The sequence below is a fragment of the Mustela putorius genome, unplaced genomic scaffold (assembly GCF_011764305.1).
Source record: "Mustela putorius furo isolate JIRA1106 unplaced genomic scaffold, ASM1176430v1.1 tig00000430_pilon_pilon_pilon, whole genome shotgun sequence".
NCBI lineage: Eukaryota > Metazoa > Chordata > Mammalia > Carnivora > Mustelidae > Mustela > Mustela putorius.
Window position 1 is genome coordinate 18620069 of NW_025421377.1, and position 27026 is coordinate 18647094.

General features: G+C 32.2%; 1 protein-coding gene across 3 annotated transcripts in view; it reads right to left on the bottom strand.

Annotated features, from left to right (window-relative positions):
- Positions 1 to 27026, bottom strand: part of UBA6 (ubiquitin like modifier activating enzyme 6) — an 84376-nt gene that overhangs the window by 19981 nt on the left and 37369 nt on the right. For all 3 annotated transcript variants that reach the window (XM_004764305.3, XM_013062358.2, XM_013062359.2), the window contains 14 exons: positions 25737 to 25859; positions 23706 to 23829; positions 21704 to 21807; positions 19931 to 19993; positions 18936 to 19012; positions 18298 to 18364; positions 13437 to 13580; positions 12034 to 12101; positions 10663 to 10741; positions 9483 to 9563; positions 5392 to 5469; positions 3709 to 3890; positions 2314 to 2419; positions 59 to 148 (listed from right to left, as the gene is read on the bottom strand). In XM_004764305.3, the coding sequence (XP_004764362.1) occupies positions 59 to 148; positions 2314 to 2419; positions 3709 to 3890; positions 5392 to 5469; positions 9483 to 9563; positions 10663 to 10741; positions 12034 to 12101; positions 13437 to 13580; positions 18298 to 18364; positions 18936 to 19012; positions 19931 to 19993; positions 21704 to 21807; positions 23706 to 23829; positions 25737 to 25859 (1386 nt within the window). The remainder of the gene's footprint in view (positions 1 to 58; positions 149 to 2313; positions 2420 to 3708; positions 3891 to 5391; positions 5470 to 9482; positions 9564 to 10662; positions 10742 to 12033; positions 12102 to 13436; positions 13581 to 18297; positions 18365 to 18935; positions 19013 to 19930; positions 19994 to 21703; positions 21808 to 23705; positions 23830 to 25736; positions 25860 to 27026) is intronic.

Consider the following 27026-nt stretch of genomic DNA (forward strand, 5'->3'; position numbering starts at 1 on the left):
AAATCGGAAATACCTTCTTTTCTACTTCAAATAAAAACAAAATAAAGATCTTAATTACCTTATCTCTTGCCCACTGTATAGTATGTTCAATAGCAGCTGGAAAGGATTTTAGAGTACAAAATGGTATTTCCTCTTCTGGGGGATCCCGCTTATTTATAAAATATGACAACAGATAGTTAAGCAATGGCAATTTTTTGTTGACTGAATTTACTTCAGTGTTTTAAGACCATTAAAAATTAAAATGAATTAATAAAATGAATCTAAAATTTTTATATCTTCTTTCTCCTAGGCAAATAAGAGGAAAAGTGAATTCTTGAGACACTTAACCAATTTGCTAACAGCAATGTAACAAAAATCATGAATTTTCTATGACTTATCTGTGCACTTATTTGGTACCATGTGGTACTTACAGCAGGCTCCCATATATATTTCTCCAAGAATCAAGGTAACATTGAAAACTTTGCAATTCCCTACTTTGAAAAGTAATTTAAGAATTCCCCAAACAGTTCTCAGCATACCATGAGTTTCCTTCTCCATGGAGAAAAAAAATTAGCAGCAGGATCGTATGTCCTTGATGCGTGGTGTAAGTCCCTTACAGATCGTGTGTATAAATAAACAACAAATAAAAAAGAATGAAATCTTGCCATTGCAATAACATGGATGGAGCTAGAGAATATTATGCTAAGTGAAATAAATCAGAGAAAGACAAATACTGTATGATTTCACTCATATGTGGAATTTAAGAAATGAAACAAAGAGGAAAAAAAGGGAGGCAAACAAGGAAACAGACTCAATCATAGAGAACAAACTGATGGTTACCAGAGAGGATGGGGGTGCAGAGATGGGTTCAATACGTGTTCGGGATTAAGCAGTGCACTTGGATGTACACAGGATGTTGTATAAAGTGCTACACTGTATACCTGAAACTAGTATTACACTGTATATTAACTAATTGTAATTTAAATAAAAACTTTAAAAAAACCCCCAAAATTTAAAAAAAATTTAAAAAAAAGAACTTTCAAAAAATAAAAGAAACAGCAGATATCTATGTTTCTTATGTAAAAAAAATCTTTAAAAAGACCCATTTTCTTTTTTAAAAAATTTTATTTTTTATTAACATATATTACTAGCCCCAGGGGTACAGGTCTGTAATCGCCAGTTTACAAACTTCATGGCACTCACCATAGCACATACCCTCCCCAATGTCCATAACTCAACCACACCCCCCCACCCCGCCGACAACCCTCAGTTTGTTTTGTGAGATTAAGAGTCTCTTATGGTTCATCTCCCTCCTGATCCCATCTTGTTTCATTTTTTCCTTCCCTCCTTCCCAAACCTCCCACATTGGCTCTCAAATTCTTCATATCAGGAAAAAGACCCATTTTCTATTATAGGGTACATTTGGCTTAGGCTTATTGGTTTAACAAATCTAAAATGACTCACTATATCTCTTTTTACCTAGAGATTTATATTTCAGTTTGTTCATAAGAAATACCAAAAAATATTTTATAAACCAAAGAGGGAAGCCAGAAGAGAATTCCATTTTTTTCTGAATATAAAGTCAGATAGGAAAAGGTCTGGAAAAAATGTGGTAGAATGACAGAATCAAGCATTCCCTATTTTGAAAATCATCTACTATGACCTCAGCCTATCATGATTTTCTCTAACTTCCTTCAAATTAAACTTATATATTTTGTCTACTATAATGTTTTTACTATATAAACTTCTGATTTCATGAGAATTAATGGGAAAACAACTTTTAAATATTTAAAAATTTTACTAAAGCAAACATAACTATTAAAGTGACATTTATACTTGTAAACGAAAAAATACTCTTTCCATTTTACAACTTGGATTGGTCTTTTTTAAAATCCTAATGCCTACAATTGTTTCCTAGGCCAGGGTTTTTCAATTTTGGCAGTGTATCAAAATCACTTGTGGAGGTTAAAAAAAATTACATCTATATGTGTGGTATATACATAGAGAGCTTGCTTCTGCCCATGGATCAACTGAGTTTTCAGTAAGATTGTGGATGGGTCAGTCCAAATGCTGTTAGAAAATCAATTAACCACCTCTGAGAAATGAACAGTAAACACAAGAATAAGACTGCAAAAAGGCTATAAACAAAATTTTGATGACTTAACCTCTTTAAAAAAATACCGATGTACATATTTATGCAAATTACTGACAGACTGACCAACAAATTAGGAAAGCTAAATCAAATCTGCTGACTAATGAAGAAAAAAAATGAGATATAAAAATTACGAGATATAAAGAAGAGAGACATTTATTTAAAAATGTCAGTTCACTTACATGACTATTATAGGATTCAGTTAAATGAGGTACAATAACTTCAGTGTGTCCCTTAGTGCCCATTGTTCCAGAATCCAAGAGGGGTCGTAGATTTGCTAAGCAACGGCTATTTGAAAAGGTAACATTTAAGTGAGCAGTAACAATCAATGTAAGCAGGGGACATCTTACCACCTTCTGTTAATCATTTCACACAGTGATCACTTATTGAATGTAATATCAGGGAATAGATACATTACCTCCAAATAATGCATTTATCATTTCTGTCCCCCTCCTCCCACAAATTTTGTTGCTCAACCTATTAATTTTTGTCCTTTTCTTCTTCTATTACTACTACTACTACCACTACTACTAGATTTTGGGCTTCAACTTTTTTTACTCTAGGTTAACTCTTAACTAATGTACTGACCCTTCTTGTCTTGCTTTCTGTTTCTTCTTTGGTTATTTTCTGGCTACAAGTTCTGTCCTACTATATCTTCTCAATGTTCTCTTTACCTCAAACAATATTAACATTCTTTCTTAATATTTATAATACCTATATTCTATATACTTTAATTTCTTAAAGTTTTAATTCTTCCTTCCTCTGCCCAAGATAACAAAACTTTCAAGTACACTCTCCACTGGCAAATTTTTCTGTTAATAAATCTGCTCAAGTCACAAAAAGATGTAAGATAAATTATGTAAGATGTACACATTATAGTCACTCACTCATCTACTTATTTAACGACCATTTACTGAATGACCTATGTTGGGCACTGAGGATAGAGTGATGGGAAAAAAAATGGTCCCTGAAGAAATGATTCAGTGACAAAACAAGTATTAATTAAATAAGTGCATCAGTAAAATTAAGCACTATAATAGAAAAAACAAGAGTGCTGTGAAAGACTGCCATAGGAGGATCTACAGAATTTAGTGGTTAACAAAAGTCTGTTTGCATAAAGATATTTAGGATGAAACTGGAAGGCTGGAAGGAAAAAACAAAAAAACCAAAAAACCGAATCAGGTAGATTTGGGGTTGGGACTTTTAGAACAAGATAAGCATAATTTCTGAGTCTGAAGGAGAGTATGTAGAAGTGTCTGAGGTGAGAAAGTGCTGGATGCCTTATAAGAACTGAAAGAAGGAATGTACAGCTGGGACGAGGGGAGCCAGCGAAGACAGTCAGTTTTAAGCTAGAGTGGTAGACGGATGGCAGACACTCTAGGAGAAACATTTAGGCCATGTAACACTTTTGAATTTTATCCTAGGTATAATGGGAAATCATAAAAAGGACCTGGGCTTGATAACTATAAAAGAAACACAATGAATGTTCAAAAAAATGGGTAACTTTTTAATAAACAGGTGTGGAAAAGAGTGAAAACAAGAAAAAATTTTTATAAACCTGAATTTCAAGAACTTACCTGTCTACGTATCTCCTGGCTTCCACATTATCTAGTGCTGTAATAATTATATCTTGTTTAGTATAGAACTCATCATTGTAAATAGCCTCAGTGGCTGGACATACTTTGTTCAAGTGTGCATCTATCTTTAATTGAGGATTTATTTTCAGGGTTGCATCAGCAGCAGTATAGCTTTTAGGTTTCTAAACAAGTAACAAATAAGATCAGAAGAAATAAATGTTAAGCAGAAAAGCCAGGCCATCACTGAACTTACACATTTTTCATATGAGAGTAATGACATCAGCTTTCATCTTTAGTTTGTGGAAATTACATTCACCATGGTCACATTGCATTTAATAACCCATGTTAGTCTGGGGATGCCTGGGTGGCTCAGTTGGTTGGACGACTGCCTTCGGCTCAGGTCATGATCCCGGAGTCCCAGGATCGAATCCCACATCGGGCTCCCAGCTCCATGGGGAGTCTGCTTCTCCCTCTGACCTTCTCCTCACTCATGCTCTCTCTCACTGTCTCTCTCTCTCAAATAAATAAATAAAATCTTTAAAAAAAAAAAAAAAAAAAAAAATAACCCATGTTAGTCTGAATAATTAACACATTATTAATGGAAACCTAAACAACTTCTATTTTGGCCATGTGCTTTAGGGTTCTTAAAATATCAGTTATTAAAAGTACATTTTTCCTAAGAACCTGGTAAGTGCCTAGAAAAAAATAAGAACATACTCAGTTAATTAGCAATCCTAACTGCAGAAAATAAGCTCTAAGAGGTATGGGAAGTTAACACTTTGGTACTGAAATCATAAATATATTACTATTTCTGGATGAAAATATTTTAAAAACTATTATATATGTTTCAATTTTATAAGAGTTCCCCTGACACATTTTTACTTCTCAGTGCTCTTAAGTATACAAATTGTAAGTTTTGTCAGAACTCAGTAAAATAAACAGGCCTTAAAAGTTCTTCTATAAATACAATGCAGAGTGAATGAATCATGTGACATACATTTTGGTTCCTGACATACGCTGTTAATTTTTTTTTGTATTTGGACAGGTGAGGGAATTATGCCACCTGCTTTTGTAGTTACTTTTTTGTTAATTACATTCCCTAATTGATCAAGATTATCAATGGGTTGTTGAAAAATAAACTGCAAAAACATTTTTAAAGTGAAAGCAAGTATGTTTCACTGACTAAAATGTTTCTTTTCCTAAATATTTTGAATTCTATAAAAAGACTGAAAACTGGCATTATTTTACAATAAAGAGGACATTAAACAGTAAGATCAAAGAGCAAAAAAATTCTAAGTGCTAAATTTTACCTATTTTCTAATAAAGACTCCAAAAAAGACACTGTCAAATGTGTGAGCTATTAAAACTTTAAATTAGGAAATCTGTAACCTTCGTTTCTAAAGTTAAATATGTAGATACATCTTGATTATATAATGAAAGAAATACTTCCCATGACTCACAACTTAAGATTTTATATCCAAAATCAATATAAAAACCAATTTTTACATTAAAAAATAATTATATATTTGTCGCAAATGTCATTCCTAAGACAGTTTGAGAGAGTCTAATAATACAAAAACACCTTATGCTTGCTCATGCACCATTTTCTATTTATAAAATGGAAACCCTCTTTTTTGTATAACACAACAAATGTTTTAAATTTGAAACAGAGTAGCAACAAACCTGTATGTGGTGAGGACGAAACAGGAACTGTCTATTCAAGTTGGATTTTTCTATCAGGTCAGGATCTGTAACTGTAACCTAATGTCAAGAATAGAAAAAAGCTAACATTAGGTAAGAGAAAAATTTACATCTATTTAGCTTTTCTCAGAAAGACCAAAATAATTCCCACAAGTTATTCTAAATTATTTTAGCTGGTAGAAGTTATAATACAAATATTCCAACGGTTACCAATACTAATATTTTTATACTATGTTCATCTATAATTAATGCTCAGCATGGGAACATGTCAAACAAAACTGCTAAAACTGATGATAATTCATGTTCAAAACTTTTTTCTAATTATTCATAACAAGAGGCTAAAACGTCACCACATTTTAGAAACATGTGATGGACTAGCCATAAAGGAGTTAGCGCTTCTTTCTAAACATATTTATTTTCAATTGCAACGAATTTGGAAAGAATGTCTGCATGTTTCAGTTTGAAAGAACTCTTGCTACATCAGAGGTCTACAAACTACAGTGTAGGCGCCTGCCTGTTTTTATAAATAAATTTTGTTGAAACACTGTCATGCCATTTGTTTTAAGTACAGTCTATGGCTATTTTCATGTTGTAATGGGACAGCGGACTTGTTGTGACAAAGATCCTTGGTTCACAAGCCTAGAATAGCTGCAATCTGGTCCCTTAAGAAGAAGTTTGCAGACATTCTAAGGGATGCAAAATTAAAATAAACGGATCCAAGATAATCTGAAAAGCATGCATTTGTCACTTAGATTAGCATTTGTGTAAGATCTGACTAGGAGCAGTATTGCTAGAAGCCAGTTTATATATCAACTTTATATTGTGTTTGAGTTGTTAGGTATTGACTGATGTTCACATTCACTTTCTTTTAGCTGGTATTACCTGAATACATCAGTTTTTTGGGGGGGTTTGTTTTCAACATCACTATACAATTATGTGTTAGAGTGTCTCTTTAAAATAGGAAACAAAAGGCATCAAATAGAAAATGTCTTTTAACAAAAACCTTATAATCAATATATGATTACTGTGATTACTGATATAAGGCTTTTTTCCTACCTCCCCCATACCACTTTTTTATTCACTCCCTTTTGGGGAAGTCTTAAGTTTTCTTAACTCCAGTCCCCCTCAATCCTTACTAAGTTGGTTTGGAAGTTAACCACCTATTTTTATACGGTTATACTCAAAATTTTCACACACACATGTGACCTAAGCTCTAAAATTAATACAGTATCTTCCTCTCGAATAGAGGATATTTGAACTCTCTCTTTTAATATCAGTGAACATTTTACTTATTTTTAATCATCCCATCCCCAATGTCAATATTTTAATTAAAGCTTAAAAAATCCCAATGTTTATTTATATCTAAGAATGCTGACAAATGCCTCTACTTACCCTTGCTTCAAGCACTGCACATATTATCTAATAGTTCTTTCACTGAGAACCAATAAATGATCATTTTTCATCATTTCACCTGTCAGTTATCTTTACCTCTCTTGAAAAATAATGTAGCTGGGTATAGAAATCCAGGTTGATAATTATTTCCCCCTATAATATTAAGTATAGTATACTATTAAATAGTATATTAATATTAAATAGTATTACTATTAAATAGCATATTAATAGTATATTATAAATAGTATGCTAATTATACTAATAGTATAACTATAATATACTATTATAATATAGCATAGCATAATATACTAATATACTATTAGTGTAATTAGCATACTAATCATAATATACTATTAATATTAATAGTATATTAATAATAATATATTAATAGTATATTAATATTAATTATATAATTGTTATTACTTATATAACTATATTTATATATAAAATAATAATTGTTATTATATAATTAATATTAAATAGTATACTATTTTCTCTCTGAAAATTCTACTACACTTCTGTTGGACTATGCAAATGAATCCTCTTTCATTAAAGAAAGACAGCTTTCGTAAAAAAAAGATAGCTTTCTGGGTTTTTAACGTCTATGCATCAATTCTCATTTCAGTTGTATGTGAATTTTAGGTTCACTGACTACACAAAAAAGTCTTATTTGGTTTTCTGTAAAAATTTTAGTGCTTTCTGTCTCTCATGTTTCTATTCCTTTTTTAAAAAAATTTATTTATTTAACAGACAGTGATCACAAGTAGGGAGAGAGGCAGGCAGAGGCGGGAGGGTGGGGGAAAGCAGGCTCCCGCTGAGCAGAGAGCCTGACACTGGGCTCGATTCCAGGACCCTGAGATCATGACCCCAGTTGAAGGCAGAGGATAAACCCACTGAGCCACCCAGGCGCCCCCCCCCTTTTTAAAAATCTTTGGTCATTTTAAAGTTTATTTTAAAGTTTGTTTGATCTATTACTTGTAGCACTCCTGTAATCTAGTTCGTCTATTTTCATTTAACTTATTATTCTTCCAGGTGGTACTTTTTTTCTCATAGATTGTCACTTTTTATTGTGAATTATCTTGAATGGGTGTTAATTTCTTCGCATAATTCTATGTACTTTCGGTGTTTATTTATCACCACAATGCAGTTCCACATTTGTTATTGTCAGTGCTCTGAAGATTTCAATGGTCTTAACTGTTATATTCATCTCTCTCCTTGAAGTTTTTATAAGATATAATTTTGGATTCTACACACCAGTATGGTACATACTCTTCAATAACAGTTTCTCATGAGTTACTTCCTTTTCTATTTAATGTTTGGGACATATACTCATATACACTTGTGAATAACCACAGCTTTTAGCTCAGAAATTAATTTCTCTCTTGGTTTCTGGAACCTGGGGATATTTCCTTCCTTCTTCCCAGTTAGTCGGGCTACACTTATAAACACTATAAAAGAGAATAATTTATATGGCAAGTCTATGTATTTGCAGGATAGAAATGTGTGCACATTAACTTACTGTGCTTTGTCATCTGAAATCAATAGGATTATTTACTATAGTACCTTTATATGCTGATATGCATTATGAATTTCCAGGAGTTAAGATATTCAGGTGATTCCCAAACTTAGGTAACCAAGATTTCTTAATTCCTTTATTTATTTATTTAATTAGAAATACCTTTTAAAACCACTAGAACGAACAGTGGCTTGTGAAACACAATTTAGGAAATGTTAAGCAGGAAAAATATGTATGTAAGAATATCAGTCTACAACTGTGATAGTTAAGTTTTTAAGTGGAATATGAAGACAATGTTAATATAACTATAAAATACTGTGGGGCGCCTGGGTGGCTCAGTGGGTTAAGCCGCTGCCTTCGGCTCAGGTCATGATCTCAGGGTCCTAGGATCGAGTCCCGCATTGGGCTCTCTGCTCAGCAGGGAGCCTGCTTCCTCCTCTCTCTCTCTGCCTGCCTCTCTGCCTACTTGTAATCTCTCTCTGTCAAATAAATAAATAAATCTTAAAAAAAAATAACTATAAACTGTGAACTAGCATATAAATTTTAGTCATTTCATTACTATTAATCACTATGATAAAATATGAAATTATGACTCTTGGAAGCTAGTTTATATATCAAAGGCAAAACAAATTAGTGAAATATATTCTTATTTAAATATATGACATGGCTTCCCAATTAACTCATATTTATCATCTTAAGAATTTAAACTACACCGAAGTTTTTATTATTCCCTTTTCTTTTGATAATCACTAACTGAAAATTTATCTGAGAACTCTGCCACTTTCTAATGTTAGCTGCTCCCATCTTAAAGATTTATTTAATAATTTGTAAGGAATCTTAACAGAAATAATAACAATTCTAATGTGCTTTATAGTTTGCAAACCCACTTCAAAAGAATTTGATCTTCATAATTACATTATGAGGTAGAAAGTAGAGATATCAGTTTCATAGTATTAGAAAAAGAAATGGAGGAACAGAGAATTAAAAACTATTTTGCCACAAGATCACTAACTTTCAAAAAGTTGTCAGAATAGAATCAGAATCTCCCAATTTCTAGCATATTCTCTCCTCAAAAATTAGTATTTCAGATCTATGCAGTCAAATATAGTACAAAAGCGAGCAGCAACAGAAATATAAACTTAATTCTCAAGGATTTATATCTTACCATTCCTTTTTCTTTGCCTGTACCAACACCAAGTAAAGCAAAGTTTTTTAACATTTCACAGCCTATGGCTCCACATCCCACCTACAGAGGAGGAAAAATGAAATATATCAGATTAAATACAATTAAGATGACTTACTACAAGGAAATTTCATCTTAACTTTCTTCAAATGCCAATTTTTAATATATACATATGATTTCTAAAATAATTTGGACATTGGTGATTCACTTTAGAGTACACAACTAGTTTATTATACTATTTTAATGGTTTCGGTTAAAGGAAAAAAGGTATAAATTAAGTAGGGAAAAGCTTAATATTTACAATTCCTTTAAACAGAAGATATTTTACTATTCTAACAAAAGCAAACAATTGAGCTAATTATTTGTATGAAATAGAAACAAAAACAAAACATCAGTGCAACATTTAGATGAAAAACATTCCTTGTTTATAGATAATCTTCAAAATTCATTTGATGAAGTTACCTACTCTAAGACTTTCCATAGTTCAACAACAGCTATTAATACTCAAAACATTATTTAAAAAACAATTACTACAAAATCAGCAATATTTTCACAACCGATTGTAATAATAAAAACAACCCCATTAATGGCAGGAAAAGGAATTTTATGGTACTGGGGTACCACATCCTGCCAAAGCACTAATTAAGGTTTAAGAAAGACAGATTCTATTTACATCTTCCTTGATTCGGTAAGAAAAAATTTAAATGGTGGAGGGAAAAATCCCATCCCAAATCTAATTTTTAATGTATTTCTAGAAAATCATTTAATTTTCAAAACTTATCATACTCATATTTTAATTCTGAATGTATTAATTCTTTATACTAGGGGTTGGCAAACTTTTTTTTTGGTAAAGGATCAGATAGTAAATATTTTTTGTTTTGTAGGCCATATGGTCTCTTTCGCAACTACTCACCTGTGCTATTATAGCATGAAAGAAGCCACACACAATACATAAATGAGCAAGCTTGGCTGTGTTCCAAATGAAACTTTATTTACAAAAACAGGCAGCAGAATGGATTTGGCTTATCTTAAATTTCTACTGAATGTCTATTCTGTCAGGAATTATACTCACTTAGACTCAAATTTGCTTTAATAAATGAATTTGAGGATACACAATAGCAGTTTGGTTGTACTGTATATTCTCATCATTATTTATACTTACTAAAAAGATATTCAATTTTTGTAGCTTCTGACACAAAGTGTCTCCAATGCAAGCTCGTAAGGCATCATATCTATCTCCTCTGAGGAAAATAACATATACCAAAAACCAGAAAGGCATAAAAACATTATTAAGATTAGTTTCACCAACTTAATGTTAATACCAACTTAATGCTGTACTTTAAATACTCTGAACTTCCTCCAATCTGAAAGGAAATTATCTTATTTGAAAGACAAATGCCCTATTAAGAAATCAGTTTTTCTTTCTCCATTTAATATCCTATATTCAAATGACTTAAGTAAAGGTGACTTCAGTTTATCTAGAAACGACAATTTTCTAAAGCAGGGATTTTTTTTTTTTTTTTTTTAAATAGAGTGCACGCACACACAAATGGAGGGGATGGACCGAGGGAGAAAGAGAATCTTAAGCAGGCTCCATACCCAACGCGGAGACTGAAGCCAGGCTGGATCTCATGATCTTGAGATCAAGTAAGGGAAAATTTTTTTTTAATATTTATTTATTTATTTGATAGAGGGAGAGACGGAGTATGAACAGGAGGGCTTAAGGGAGAGAGAATCTCAAGCAGACTCCACACTGAATATGGACCTGATGTGGGGCTTGATCTCACAACCCTAAGATCATGACCTGAGCTGAAACCAAGAGTTGGACACTTAACTGACTGTATCACCCAGGCATCCCAGGTAGGGACTTTTAATAAAAGTTCCTAGAGAAGTCTATGGTAGGGCTTTGGAGTTGTCAATGCACTTAAATTGAAGGCAGAACTTTGGGACATGTGAATTTTGGGGGGAATAATCCATAAGCTTCTATCAGATTCTCAGAGCTCTGTGACTCAAAGATGAAGAATGATACAAATAAAAGGTGCAGATAGCAATTGTTTTCATCTATATTTTTTTTAAAGATTTTATTTACTTATTGGACAGAGAGAGAGAAAGAGGTCATAAGTAGGCAGAGAGACAGGCAGAGACAGAGGGGAAGCAGGCTCCCTGCTGAGTAGAGAGCTGGATCCCAGGACCCTGAGATCATGACCTGAGCCGAAGGCAGAGGCTTAACCCACTGAGCCAACCAGGCGCCCCTGTTTCCATCTAAATTCGGAATGGTACTTTGAATGCTAACTATTCTCATGGCATATAATTTAAAACTTTATGTTCATTATTTATAAAGTGATAAAGAGATTCTGCATTATTCTGACACTTAAAAATAAGCTCTAAGTAGAGAAAAAAGTAACTGTAGAAGTCAGCAACTTACAGGAAAAGACATCTAAAACAAATGCATATTTGAGCAGAAAATCTTTTAGCCTTGTTGTCTCTTACAAATATTCAACTAAGAAAAATGCAAGAAAAATTTCAGAATTACCGTGGGAGAAACTGTTCACGTTCAGGTTTACCTAGGGTTTCGACAATATCTGCTGCTTCAATGTATAACTTTAAAGTAGAAGATAAAAACACAACTTACTACGTATAAACATTAAATTGCTAAAAAAAAAGAAAAGCAGTTTTTCTCTTCAGTAGTTACGAATAATCATTAAGGAAAACAATGATAAAAATACCAATCCTGAGTAAAACAATACATTAAAAAACAATTTGTTGCTTTTTTTACAATATACATCCCTATATTACTTTATTAAAACAATGGTTAAACTTGAAGAACTGTTAAAAAGATATAATTTGATTCATGTCACTTATCCATCTTAAAAATGATAAATTTTAACAAACCAAAGGAAATTTCACCTCCAAATCTATTTATAATTACATAAAAACTCTGGAAGCCCCATTCAATTTCAGCTACGTTTGAATAAATAATCTGATTACTTTTAGATAAGAAAGTACCTATTCTGTTTTATTTTCCAGTTTGGGTATATTATGTGATTTATAATTACATATAACAGAAGGGAAATGATTTAGGAAGTCACAATTTTAACATTTAAAAAAACACCATGTTAACGTTTATTAAAAAAAGAATTCACTCTCATTTTCATTTAAGTAACTTATGTGGCAAATTTGAACATAACTAAATGGCTGTTTATTATAACAACACAGAATCCATATTAATAACAACTTATATTCCCCATACTGTTAACAGCTGCATCTAAATTAGACATTTACAACTGAACTTGTACTCTGTGTTAAAATAAATCAAGTAATTAAGCAGCAAAACAGAACTATGTGGTACTTTTTAACACATAAATGTTATATTTAAAATGTTACAGCGTTTTCAAAAAGGAAAGGGCCTGAAGGGTATCCTTTGATATACCCTCTGCCAATTATTCCTTTTGGTAACAGAAATAAGGATTTTTTAGTTCTTTTTTGAGGTATTTTTACCCTATACATAGATCGTTCTCATACTTACACCATTCCCATGCTTTTACTTTTAGTTTAAAACTAGGAAGGAATTTTAAAGATTCCTGATGCCCAAAGATTCCATGGAACTGTTTAAAAGTCCTGAGAACCCATGAATACTAAGCTAATAGTACTAAAAACTAAGTATAAAGAAAATTCATTCCTTCACTCTCACAAATGAGGGAAATATACCCTAGAATGCAACTTTGGGTTATATTCCACTATCCTCAACCAATGATATTGTCAGTTTCAATTAGAGAATTAAACTTTGGTGGAATATCACATCTAACTCATGCATCAAAAAACATTTTAAGGTTGCTTTTATAATATATTAATACTATAATTCATAACAAACAATCATTGTATGCGTGGGAAATTCAACCTTTTAAGTATAAAACAACATTAAAATACAGAACTAACCCACTGGCACAACGGAGAAAACTTCCCTGTCACGGCTTTCAATACTTCTTGGCTGGCAACACCTCCTACTGCTGCAGCAAGTGGGGGTAAAAAACCTTGAGCAGTCCAAGACAGCCAATGCACAATGTCAGCATTTACTTCTGGCTGAAACAGAAGCCATGAAAGATGACAATCTTAATAGTTTTTACAGAGACACTTAAAATTTCATTGGCTTACTGTGAGAATTATTAAATTACTGTAGCTTAACTTTGTAAAAAGCTACTCAATTTTCCTACTAAATACATATTAAGTCCTAAAAAATTTCCAATCTCATAATAAAAGAGCCAACTGCATGTTAGCTACCATAAGCAGTATTTCTCTGTATCAGTAACTGCCCATTTTTAGTTTTTGAATCTTTATGTTTCACTAGGGCAAGGTTTAAGATTAACTGGAATATCTACCATTACAGTTTTTGTTAAAGAGCAGTTCTGTGATGTCAGTCAATATTTGTAAACAACCAGAATTTTAAGAAAAGTGTTTTAATGAAAACTACAGGAAAAAATAGTAAAAGGGTCAAAAATAATGAGGCAATACATTGTTAGAAACAAAAAAAATGGAGAGTAAAGGCAATTTTCCACACTAATTTAAGAACCAATCACCATGAAGTTGTCATTATCATACTTTAAAACTGAAATGATGTTTCTTGAAATAAGACTTATTTATTAGTATTTTTAAGGAAATATTGGGGAATTGGATTCTGGAGCGATTATTAGCACAATTTATTTGTGAGAAAGATCTTTTCATGAGCTCTGGCTTCTCTTTCTCTTCCTATTCTTTCAATAGCAATAACCTTAATCTTAACCTTAAAATTCAAATAGGGCTCAACTGCTTTGAAACCCTATGTAAAATAACACTACTTGTACATTTGGGGGGGGGAACAGGGAAAGCTCTTTATTCTTCAAGACATCTGTGATACAAAGAGGATACTATCTATTTAGTTACTATCTATTTACTATTCGACCCACTCCATTTCAGTATTCTAGATTTCATTATTTTTCAACTACTTAGCACTAACTGCAACTCAGATTATGATTTCATTTAAGCTGTGCCATTTCTGAATGCAGAGATACTGGTGGTAGTGACAATAGTAAAAACGATGAGAATGCGAATAGAAGCAGGTAGTTTGAGCACCTACTGTGAGTTTATATTAAATTCACATGTAATTTATAAAATAATCCTAGGAAATATAATTTTTATCATTCAAATTAGAAAACTGAAACTTTGATAAAGGAATTTACTTAAGATTTTATAGCTAATAAAATAGAATCTGAACCCCAAAAGTGCAAATTACCATTAGGTTACACTATCTCCCAAGATTCTACTATTATTTAATTAACAAACAGCCAAATCTGGGGAATATTTGGTTGCCTCAGGATAATGACAGCAGCCTAAATCTAAATTTCCCCACACAACCTCTAAAAACAGGTATGTATCCATAAGAAGAGAAATAAACCAGTGGCAGAGTTTCAGTATTACTAAGAAACAAAACATTATGAACTTCAAATTACCTGTAAATAGAAAAATAAATACTAAACTCCAACAAAACTACTTTGGACATCATACTACTGCAAAGTTGCAGAGAGAGCAGGAAGTGTGTAACCACAGAAAACAGAATGAAAGGCCTAAAAGTTACAATCATTCTGAGAAAACAGAAAGCCCCACACTAAGTGCAAAAACTACTGAAAACCTATGAAATCTAGCAGATCTCAGCACTGACTATGGTGTAAGAATTTATCTGGGAGAGAATGATATAAATAGAAATAGGGAGACATCCTTTGACACAAAAGGAAGAGAGGAAGTTAAGGATTTAACAGAAATCAAAGAGATCCACAAGACACCAACACCTATCCTCTAAAACAAATAAACAAAACAAAAACCCATTAAAGAATCCATTAAAGAAACTCCAGTATCCTAAGAGAATAAGGGTTTTAGAAGTAGTAATCTGGAAAAGAATCCAAAACCCTTGCCCTGAACCAAAAGTATGGAGAAAAACCAATTTACTATACCAAAGTAATGTAAGAAGGAAACAGAAAATTAGAATCAAAACATTTCAGCTACTGAAAATTTCTCCTCCAAACTAATCACAAGGCAGATGAAATTTGATTGAGTGAATCATACATCCTTAATGAATATTTGGGAGATGTGGGAAAACAAACACAAAACACCTCACTTTGAATTAGAAATTTAATAACTAAGTATCAAATAATCCATCCCACCAGCAAACACCCCCTAACTGATCAAAAGGGGGAAGAAATAAAAAAAATTTCTATCCATGTATCAAAATGGGCTCACAGTATACCTGAGAAAATGGACTGAATGATCAATTCTGAGATATAACCAGGTAAAATTATTACACTTTATGGATAAAAAATATAAAAAGTCATGAGGCAAAAATACCAAACTACTTATAAGAATAAGAAAATTAAGCTGGCATTACATTTCTTAACAAAACTTGTCAACAGTAAGATACAAAGCAAGATACCACTGAAGAAAGTAAGGCCTAGAATTTTATATTCAGCCAAGTTGTCTTTCAAGCATGGAGACTACTGAAAACATTTAAAACACGTAAGAATCAGAAAAATACATAATTCTGAGCTCTAAGAAATATCCTAGGATTTCAAGATTTACCATAAGGCTGTAGTAATCAAGATAGGATGGTACTAGAAAAAGGACAGAAACAACCAATGGAAGATAACACTGAGTTCAGAAGTAGTCCTACTCATAGATGTTCAATAAATTACTGAAAAATACCCAGAATATTGAATTAGGAAAGAACTACCTTTTCAACAAGTGGGCTAGAATTACTAGATATTCATATATTTAAAAATTAACCTTAATCTATGCCTGGCAGGGTATAAAAAATCTCATAAAAGCACAAAACTGTACCCAATGAATATAAAATATGAATTATATACACTTGACCCATACTTTGCATGTATACAAAAATGAACTCATAAAACCATAAAAATTTCCAAAGAAAACAAAGGACAAAGAAAAATTCTCCAAGAAAACATATGACCTTGGATTTAAAAAGATATACAAACCACATACAGAAGAACTGGTACTTTGAAGTTTATCAAAATTAAAAACTCCTTAAAACACACTGTAATAAGATGAAAAGACAACCCATGGACTGGAAGAGAATATTTGTAAAACATGTATCCCATAAAGGACTGAAATCCAGGACATATAAAGACCTTTCTCAATCAATGGGAAAACAACTTATCTAATTAAAAAACAAAGATTTGAAAGGACAATTTATCAAAGAAGAGATAGGAGTGACAAATAAGCATATGAAAAGACACCAAAAGCAAAGTTAACTATGAAATGCAAATTAAAACCAAAACAAGATCAATACATAAACTTTAAAATGGCTCAAATCAAACAAACAGATAATATACCATTATGAAGATAATACAGAGCAATTCAAACTCTCATACATTTCTGGTAGAAATGCAAAAATGGTACAGCCACTCTGCAAAAACAATTTGGCGGTTTCTTCTTTAATTTCTATAAATTAAACGTATACCCATCATTTCACTATCTAACACGATACTAGGTGTTTACCCAAGAGAAATGAAAACAAAAGTCCACACCAAAATCTGTATGGATGTTTGCAGGATTTTTACTCATAATTGCTCATATTGGAAATCCAAATGTCCACCAACTGCTAAAGGGGAAAACAAATTGTGGTATACCCATATAATGGAATACTACTCAACAATAAATAGGAATGAAAATGCAACAACATGGATGAAATTCAGCTTCATTACATTTAGTAAAATAATCCAGACTCAAAAGGCTACATACTACATGATTCCATTTATATGGCATTACAAGAAAAAGGCATGATTGGTTGGGGGAGTGGGAGATGATTATAAAGAGGCATAAGGGAATTTTTTGGCACTACAAAAATGTTTTAGATCTTGATGCTGGTGGTGGTGACATGACTGTACACTTTGACTTAATTGTGCACAGTTTAACTGCATATAGAATTTTGTGTACTGTGTATCTAAAAAGGGTCTAATTTTCTTTTAAGTTTTATCTCAATAAACCTGATGAATTCTTAACATCCTTTTAATCAGACTTCATCAATCTATTTCTAGATTTTCACACTTTTCAGTAACCACTAAATGCATAAAAGGTCTTTAACTTGTGGTTAATGACTCACTGTTTTCAGTACATTATTTCTTTCTTTGTTTAATCACATAAAATATGAGATCATATTCACTTAACCACAAATGTGAAGACTTCATTTCCTTCTTACTTTTATAGTATAATAACGAAAACAAAAAAAATGAATTTGCACAAACACTGCTATTTTGGTATCTGCTAAAATAAAACTATTGGCCAGCAGGCACAGCATCATAACATGAAAAAGACATTTTCTAGGTGAAATGTCCAAACATGATATGCAAAATGCAATTAAGAAATATGAATATATAATGGATAAAAGATGATTTATAGGAGAGCTTACAACTTTATACAGTGAGTTTCTGTGGGTTAACAAACTAAGTAAATGAGCAGAGATAATATTAATACTAAAAATATAGCAGCAATAGCAAATAGTAATTACTATATGCCACATACTCTTCTAAGCACATCACAAAATTAAATCACTTGATGTTCATAATAAACCCCTGAGGTAGGTAAATGCTATTTTATAGATTTATAAACTAAAGCAGAACAAATTCAAGTAACTTGCCTACTGTCACAGAGTCAATAAGCAGCAAAGCTGGGATCTGAAAGGTAAGAGAATATTAATATATAGAATGTATCTATGTTACACCTTTTTTGATGGCCATTAACTTTGAATATTCACCTTCTCTTCCAAGGTCTCACTTATAGATGTTGCTAGTTTCAAAAGCTCTTCAGAATCTTTTTGGCATCTAGGATTCAAAATGAAGGATCCCAATTTCAATTTTCTGAAATGCTATAAATTGTAACTCATATTCAAAACTAAAATTTAAGTAATGTGTTAAGAAAAAAAAGTGGAATTTTGCACCAGGTAGCACGAAGTGCTTACCTGACTTGAAGGTAGTTGATTAATAAATGCATTAATTAAAAATCATGATGCTATATAAATAGGATTTAGTTTTAAATTGACAAGAAAGAAACTATTTGCAACAATACTTCTGACTTAATAGGCTAGAAAGGAAAAAATTACATAGTGGACTCATAACTCAGTAATTCCCAGATTTTTTTATTTTAAAGTTGTAGCTTCTGAAGACTTCAAAGTGGGAAAATTCTTATTTAGCATAAATCCATTTTAATAAATTGATCTTTCCACTCCTCCCAGAACAAAGAAGATGTCATAATAAAGGTTTATACAGTTTGGTGTATTTAGTAGTACTGCAACTATTAAGGGACTTTAGTTACTTTTTAAATTTTTTAAACTATCATTTCCAAAATATTGCTTTTATAATAAAAAAAAAAGTTATTTAAAACAGAAAACATTACCCAATATTTGGCTTGCGATTATAGCTCTCCTGAAACTGGTCCAAGGCAAGCATCGCTGTGTGTATCTCTAAAGGTGCCTGTTTAGAACATTAAAAATTGCTCAACAGTTATTGCCAGCATAACATGTGCTAGACAGGCACTGTGCTAAAATTTTGTAAACATTATTTAATTCTTAAGATAAATCAATTACCTTAATACTATTATCTCTAATTAACAGATAAGGAAGCTGAAGCTTAGAGAAGTTAAACAACTTGACTTAAAGCCCATAAGGCTATTATTTAACATAATAGTGTGTCAGTCCCAGGTTTTAGTACGTTATCTGCATGAAAGTCACAGTAATATCAACTAACAACAACAAAAATTTGTATAAAATCAGTATCACCAAATCCGTTTCCTTGATCAATGTTTATAAATCTGGAAACTGTTCATATAATAATTCTTTCCTTACCACAAATAAACTCACTGCTGCACAATTATATTCAGGGATTTAAAAGTACACAATAAATGCTTCCAAGGTTTTTAGGAAGAAACATGTATCATATAAAACTACATGGTTCATTTGGACACTGGGGAAGGTATGTGCTATGGTGAGTGCTGTGAAAGGTGTAAGCCTGATGATTCACAGACTTGTACCTCTGGGGCAAATAATACATTATATGTTACTAAAAATAATTAAAAAAAAAAACCTACATGGTTCAGAAAATCTTTTAGTAAAGTCATCTGCATAAATTACTGAAATCATTTTTTTAAATACCAAAGCTAGTATATCATTATTAAAGTAACATATATTCCTATTATTTTAAAAAGTTTTCCATGAAATAAATTCCTGTTTTTAATTCTTGGGAGTCAACTCTAGGTATGTGAATCCAACCTTTATTAAAAAAACCTGACAGAAAGGTATATACATGGTTAGCCTACTTCAACTTTAAAATGTCTCTTACCAATTCCCAACCCCACTTTGCTTCCTCTTTAAAAACTACAAAGTGTTTATTTACCTCAGGGTTGCTAAAATCCGCAATAAGGCACTTTGGATGTTTTATCTGAGTTTCCAATGGCTCCTTAAAAAAAAAAAAAAAATTTCTTCAGAGTAAGTGAGTGATTCCTTGACAAAATATATAGAGCACTAAAAGGAATACATCTCTCTCAAAGGTCTGAAATAACTATGGATGGTTGGGCTAATACGGTTTAATTGAAATATAAAAGAGTTACTATTCCCTACTGCCCCTTGTTTAAACAATTGTATTTCATTTTTTTGAATGTTAAATGCAATTAGACAACCTGCTACTATATTTGGGAAGAATTGGTGAAAACACCTATATACTTGAAAAAAAACTACTGTTTTAATAAAAAAGCTACTGTATTTTTTTGATATCGAATTATCAAGATTTGTTATGCCTGATAAGACTTGAATAAATACTCAAAGCTGAAATTTTCTGCGTGGAGCAGAGAACACACGAAGGCCGAAAAACCCAGCCAATCAACCAACCATCCCCTCAAACACCCACCCAATCTGAAATTTACTTGGGGTATAAACCTGAGGCATTATTAAAAACTGGGAACAGAGCCAAGAGGAAATAATGCAGGGGCAGATTTGATGAACTATATTTTGATCTGTTGTTTTCTTCAAACTTTGGCTTGGACTAAGCCTTGTAGAGGACTATGGTTAATAATTGTTCTGGAAAGAAGAGGCAATCAAGTTAAACCTTGAGAACTTGCAAGAAAATATAGAGATGTAGTAGACAGCTTATAATGAGAAGGAGCCTGTGGATTGAAGCGGCAAGAAACTCCTTAGTTCCTCATTACACAGTAGCTACTATATTCTCTCTCTGTCTCTTTTTTAAAAGATATTATTTATTTGTCGCACAGAGAGAGACAGCACAAGCAGGTGGAGTGGCAAGCGGAGAGGCAGGCTCCCCCTGAGCAAGGAGCCAGATGTGGAACTCAGTTCTAGGACCCTGGGAACATGACCTGAGCCAAAGGCAGATGGTTGAGCCACCCAGATGTCCCTGCTATATTCTATTTAGAAACTTAAATTTCCTTTCAATGTCAGTTTGTATAGGCTTATTTTATATTCCCAACATATACACTCTTTCCTGAAATTAAAATTTAAAAACCTGAACTAAGTATGAAAAATATTCCTTTTAATTTAACAATGTAAATAATTGAGTAGTAAAACAAAACATAGCTTCAATGCTTGTTAAATCCTTCAAACATATATTAGTTTTATCTTTTGTCTTAGGGAATAAGAAGAATGATCAACTCTTTGATGATTCAAAAAAGTAGAGTCCTTTTGAGGTAATTTTTATACCTTAATTACATGCATTGGTATTCTAGATATAAAATTTTTTTTCTAGATATAATTTTTTTTAATTGTTATCAGTTTATTTCCCTAAATTGATCCCATTTCCCTCCAAGTATGTACAAATTAAAAACCAAAAATCTGGGGCGCCTGGGTGGCTCAGTGGGTTGAACCGCTGCCTTTGGCTCGGGTCGTGGTCTCGGGGTCCTGGGATCGAGTCCCGCATCAGGCTCTCTGCTCAGCAGGGAGCCTGCTTCCTTCTCTCTCTCTGCCTGCCTCTCAGTGTACTTGTGATTTCTCTCTGTCAAATAAATAAATAAAATCTTAAAAAAAAAAAAAAAACAAACCAAAAATCTGTTCAGCTACTAAATCTACTGAATTAATTGTCTGGTTAACTATTACTTTTTTTTTCTCTTCTACAAAGAAATATATTTAAAGCAAAACAAACAAACAAACAAACAATACTTACAAAGCAAAATGTTTTAGAAGTCTTAATTTGGACAGCTATGCCTCCATGTAAATAAGGTTCCAGGTCTGTAGTATCACCAATGCTGAAAGAAAATGGTGATACCACTAAAAGAAAAATAAGAAAACCATTATGTACTGATATAGGTATTTAAATTTGAAGACTTATGATAAAAATCTTAATTTTCCCTAATTTATACAATTAGAAGATCCCATTATAAATCTTTTTTGGAGGGGGCAGAAAGTGTGGAAAACTAGACACACTATTTTTCCAATGTGAACTCAAGCACTTACAAATTACCAAGAAAACCCAAAGGGGGTAACAGTAATGAGGGATGCTTACTACTAACTAGTAAAATCATTTTATAAGACATCAATAACTAATACTGATAACTAATAATTATATACAATTAATACTAAAATATAATGTGGTACTGGCTAATGAGTAGGTAGGCAGACAAATGGTTGCCTGAAGATTCTGAACTCTCACAATCCCCCATGGCACAGATCCCAAAATAACAATAACCCTAAATGATTAGCTGAGTCGATTTCTGCAAAAGCAGATAAAAATTCTTTAATGTTAATGATCTAACTTGTATTTTATGTATCTGGATATAGTCTGGGAAACAAAATCCAGTAATTTTGTTACCAAAGATGCTCAATTAACCGTAGATCCAAAATTGTTTTAGTATAAAGAGTTCATAACAGGACTAATTTTTTCTCTCCTAAGGATCCATTTTGCAGTCATTACAAGAAAAAAAAAGTAATCTATTTACTAGTCTATACAGTAATTACATAATTAGACTTTCAAATGTCCTAAAGATTAACATGAATCGTTCTTAGCTAACAGGTGTAAACATGCCACCTTTGAGTTACAAGATGTCTAGCAATGTCTTTACATCTTTTAAACATGGGTGAAGGAAAATCACAAACTATTCAAATTAACACTGCTAAAAATTCACTATCTTCAACTTCAAATGGGCACTAAATGAAGACTGATAATCCTTCTATTTTCTTTTAAATCTTTTTATTTTTTAAAATGTTTACTCTCCTCAAATCTCTAACTGTGGCACCTTTCCTCTCCTTTGGGCAATGACCTCATCTTAGTCTATTAAAAAAACCAAATTCCTTCGGCTTTTGCCAACAAACCCACAAACTTGCCTGCAACAACATCCATTCATTTTTTCCATCCAAGCCACTGAATAAAAACACGTTTCCATGTATAGTTCATAGCCACCTTACAACGGGCCTGACCTGCCCTTCCACCTTACCTTCTCTTCAAAACTTCCCCTTTGCACTCCCTAAATGAGTAAGTTGCCCATGTTGCAATATTTCCCTCCTTACTGAATGAGATCATGAAATTTCCTCTTAAATGCCTTAAGACTTGCTGCCTCAACTCCCACTGCCACCCTGCCATATTATATCTTTTAGTCCCTTGAATTGTTTTGCCATTTATTATTTGGCCTTGCATAGAATATTCTTTTTACCACTTTCCTAAGTCAATCCAATCTTAAAAAAAATTTTTTTTTTAAGATTTTATTTATTTATTTGACAGACAGAGATCTCCAGTAGGCAGAGAGGCAGGCAGAGAGAGAGAGAGAGAGAGGGAAGCAGGCTTCCTGCGGAGCAGGGAGCCCGATGCGGGGCTCGATCCCAGGACCCTGAGATCATGACCCGAGCCGAAGGCAGCAGCCCAAACCACTGAGCCACCCAGGTGCCCCAATCCAATCTTAAAATTTTAATCAAGATATTCTGTCCTCACTGCTGCTGTACCAAGACTGGGTAGATTTCCTTGCTACATTTAGAGTTCCCAGAATGCCTGTATTCTGTTTATACCATTGCTGCTTAAGGTAAGTATCTCCTCACTTGGATCGAATGTTTTGAAGCGAAGAACTAGATCATGTCGGAGTTAATGCTGAGTTCTCAGCACTGAGTAGATTGTCTGAACTACTAAAGTGCTAAATAATGAGTAAGTATAAATGAATTAATAAAACTTATAAACTTACCAGTTATTTGTTGCGTAGATCCATTTAAGCCCATCATTCCATTAACTTCTCGAAATGTTACAAACTGCCCAGTCTCAAGTTTGTGAGGATGATTTTCAAGGCAGGTGACAATGCCAGGATTAGCCTAAAAACAAGTTCATGTATACCTTTTTTGTACAAATTTTAAATCTCTCACAAAAGGGACCATGTTATCATAAAATTCTCAAAATAGTCAAAATACTGGGACATTCCTTTTTTAGTAAAAGCCTTTTAAGAATTCTCGCAAAATAATGATCATCTTATTTTACTATCAATGTTTAAAATAGAATTTTTATATTTCGGGGAGACAGATTCTACAAGGGAGTTCGGATATTTCACAGATATAAAGATTTCTGTGACTTCTGAAAGACGTTCAAGTCATCAAATTTAAATTTTAAAGTTTTGTTACAAAAAACTATACAAAAATGATGAATCTAACTTTAAGATCAAGGAAATAGAAGGAAGAAGGACAGAAATTTAAAGCCAGAAAACTGGTAGTTTAAAGCTTGCCCAACACTTTAAAGGAAAAAAATACATAGCCCAGTTTACCAGGATAAAAATAGGAAGAAATTGGCTTATCTTACCAAACAGGATGGATGGGATAGGTCAAAGGCCCCCAAATTTCCCAACTACATATAATCCAACACACTTCTTGAATAAGGTAATGATAACTTAATCTAATAAAAGCTAAAGAATTGTCATTCTGTCTTTCATAATTGTGAAGATTCTAAAAATTCTCTTGTGGACTGAATAATTTGGAAAAGAATAAAATCATGATCACAAACATGTAGATAAAATTAACCTAATGTGGTTTACTAATGTCTCAAGAAGAATAAAATTCATAAGGACTTTATTAAAAAAGAGGAATAATTTGAAGGTAAGTTAAATGGGAACACTTATGGTTATTTTATAATTCTTTATGGATAACCTTCATACTTTGTGCACTGTTCAATAAAAGAAAATACCAACGTAATACAAGCATCCATACTAGACCCTGGAGCATATTCTAACTGTATGATATTTGCAGGGACAAACTAAAATCAAGTACAAAGGTTAAAGGTTGAATAAAAAAATCATTCTGTAAGTAGAGAGACAGAAAATGATTTTTTCAAATGCATTCTTCCTAAGAAGGGGTGAAAAGGCAACATTACACTGGGTTAAAAATCAAGCATAAAGACAGAAGCACAAACACTATCAGGACAAAATATATTACTCCCTTATATTTGGCTTCTTTTTGAGCTTTAATGTAAACTGACTAAAAGGATCAAATAAATGTAATGATTTAGACTAAAACAAACAAACCAAGAACTAAAAAAAAAAAAAAAAAAACAAGTAAGAAATTGATCATGATGATTTTTCTCCAATTCTTTTAGGGAATTAAAAACTTAAGCTTATATGAACTTTCTAATGTGACTAGAAAGTATGTACAAATTTTAAATCTCTCACAAAAGGGAGATTTGATCTTAAGGGTAATTCTTAACTTTTTTCTTAAGGGTAATTCTTAACTTTTGATCTTAAGGGTAATTCTTAACTTTTTTCCTCCTCCAAATGATGTTTTAGAAATATAACAAATTTTAAAAAAGCTCTTGTCTATGTATCCTCCTGTAGTCAAGTGATGGGCCAGGTGACTTATGACATACTTAGTACATCTACAATCTGACACAATAAACACTGAATCACACTTCATGTCCAATAGGAGCACCACACTGAACAAAATTAAAATTATGACATAAGTAAATGTTTATGTACCAATTATTAATGTTAGAAGGAATCCAGATACTCTTGTCTATTCTAACTTTATAATGCAATCAAGAGATTTACACAATATTCCCTTACAAATTATCTTAAAATATTATAAAACAAATGAAAAATACTGCATATTACAGCATTTTGCTAATATCACTATTTGCAAAATTATATTCACATCAACATTAAAAAATTAATCATATAAATACACAATTACATATATATGCATATATATATATATATATATATATACACACACAATCATACTTGTGTTATATTTGAAATGAAAATTTCTTTTGGCTCTTCTCCGGTAGTATCTGAAACTTCAAATTCATCACCGAAATCACAAAACAACCGTGACCAAATTCCATGCATATCTGCACTGATGAACTGTGAAATGATAAAAAATAAGTTCAAGCTTATCTATTTACCTAAAGAAAAAAACCTCCACCTCTATTTTAAGCCCCCTCACAACATGTTTATTTGTAATTAAGATTATCCAAAAACCCCACAAAAAAACAGAACAAAAACAAAAACAAACAAAAGACTATCCTTTGGGATATAAAATGAATCACAAATAAAATACATTAATTGTAAACTGTTTCAGGAATCAAGGATATTGGTATTTGGGACTGGATATTTCTAAGTATTACACAATTAGAAGATGACACAATCATCATTATACATTCTCTGATTTTTTTTTTTTTTTAGAGATTTTATTTATTTATTTGACAGAGATCACCAAGTAGGCAGAGAGGCAGGCAGAGAGAGAGAAGGAAAGCAGGCTCCCCGCTGAGCAGAGAGCCCTGGGATCCAGACCTGAGCCAAAGCAGAGGCTTTAACCCACTGAGCCACCCAGAGGCCCCTACACTCTCTGATTTTTAAATGACAAAAATTCTTTCCTTGTCCTAAAACTCAAGTAAAATATTTAAGAAATGGTTATTTTGGTTCAATGGTCTTAGCAGCGAATTTTTACTTTCCATTTGAGAAAATAATGAGTGCCTAGTCACTAAAAGTAGAGTTAATGGAAACTAGAACAGAGCTCAAAGCTGAAAATGAAGGCCACAAACAGAAAAGGGCTGAGGTACTAACAGTATACATCAAAGTGAAGAGAGGTAAAAATCAGATTCTTACACACAATTGTTAATCACTGTTTTATTAAAAGTGATTTTTATAATATTCTCCATTCTAAAAAACTGTAAAGAAACTGTTTTTGTGCTCAAAATTATTTTTAGAGTTAAAAATAATAAAGGGAAATTCTTACTCTGTAACACATATGATCCTGTATAAAGTCATTTTTTTAAAATAAAAACTTGTATATTCATATTTGGATATAAAAATGTAGCCCATTAAAGTAATTTATACCACTTATTACATGAAGTAGTGAGAGTCAATAGAAGACTACCTCCTACTGGATCATGTACTGCCTTTACTATCAAAATGGACACGCACAGCATTTTTTAGGAGACAAAACTGAGCAGAAATTTAGAAACTTTTTAGCTTCAAAAGCTGTAAACTTGAGGACATTTTCTTTTGAGAACAACTTTCAAGTAAGAC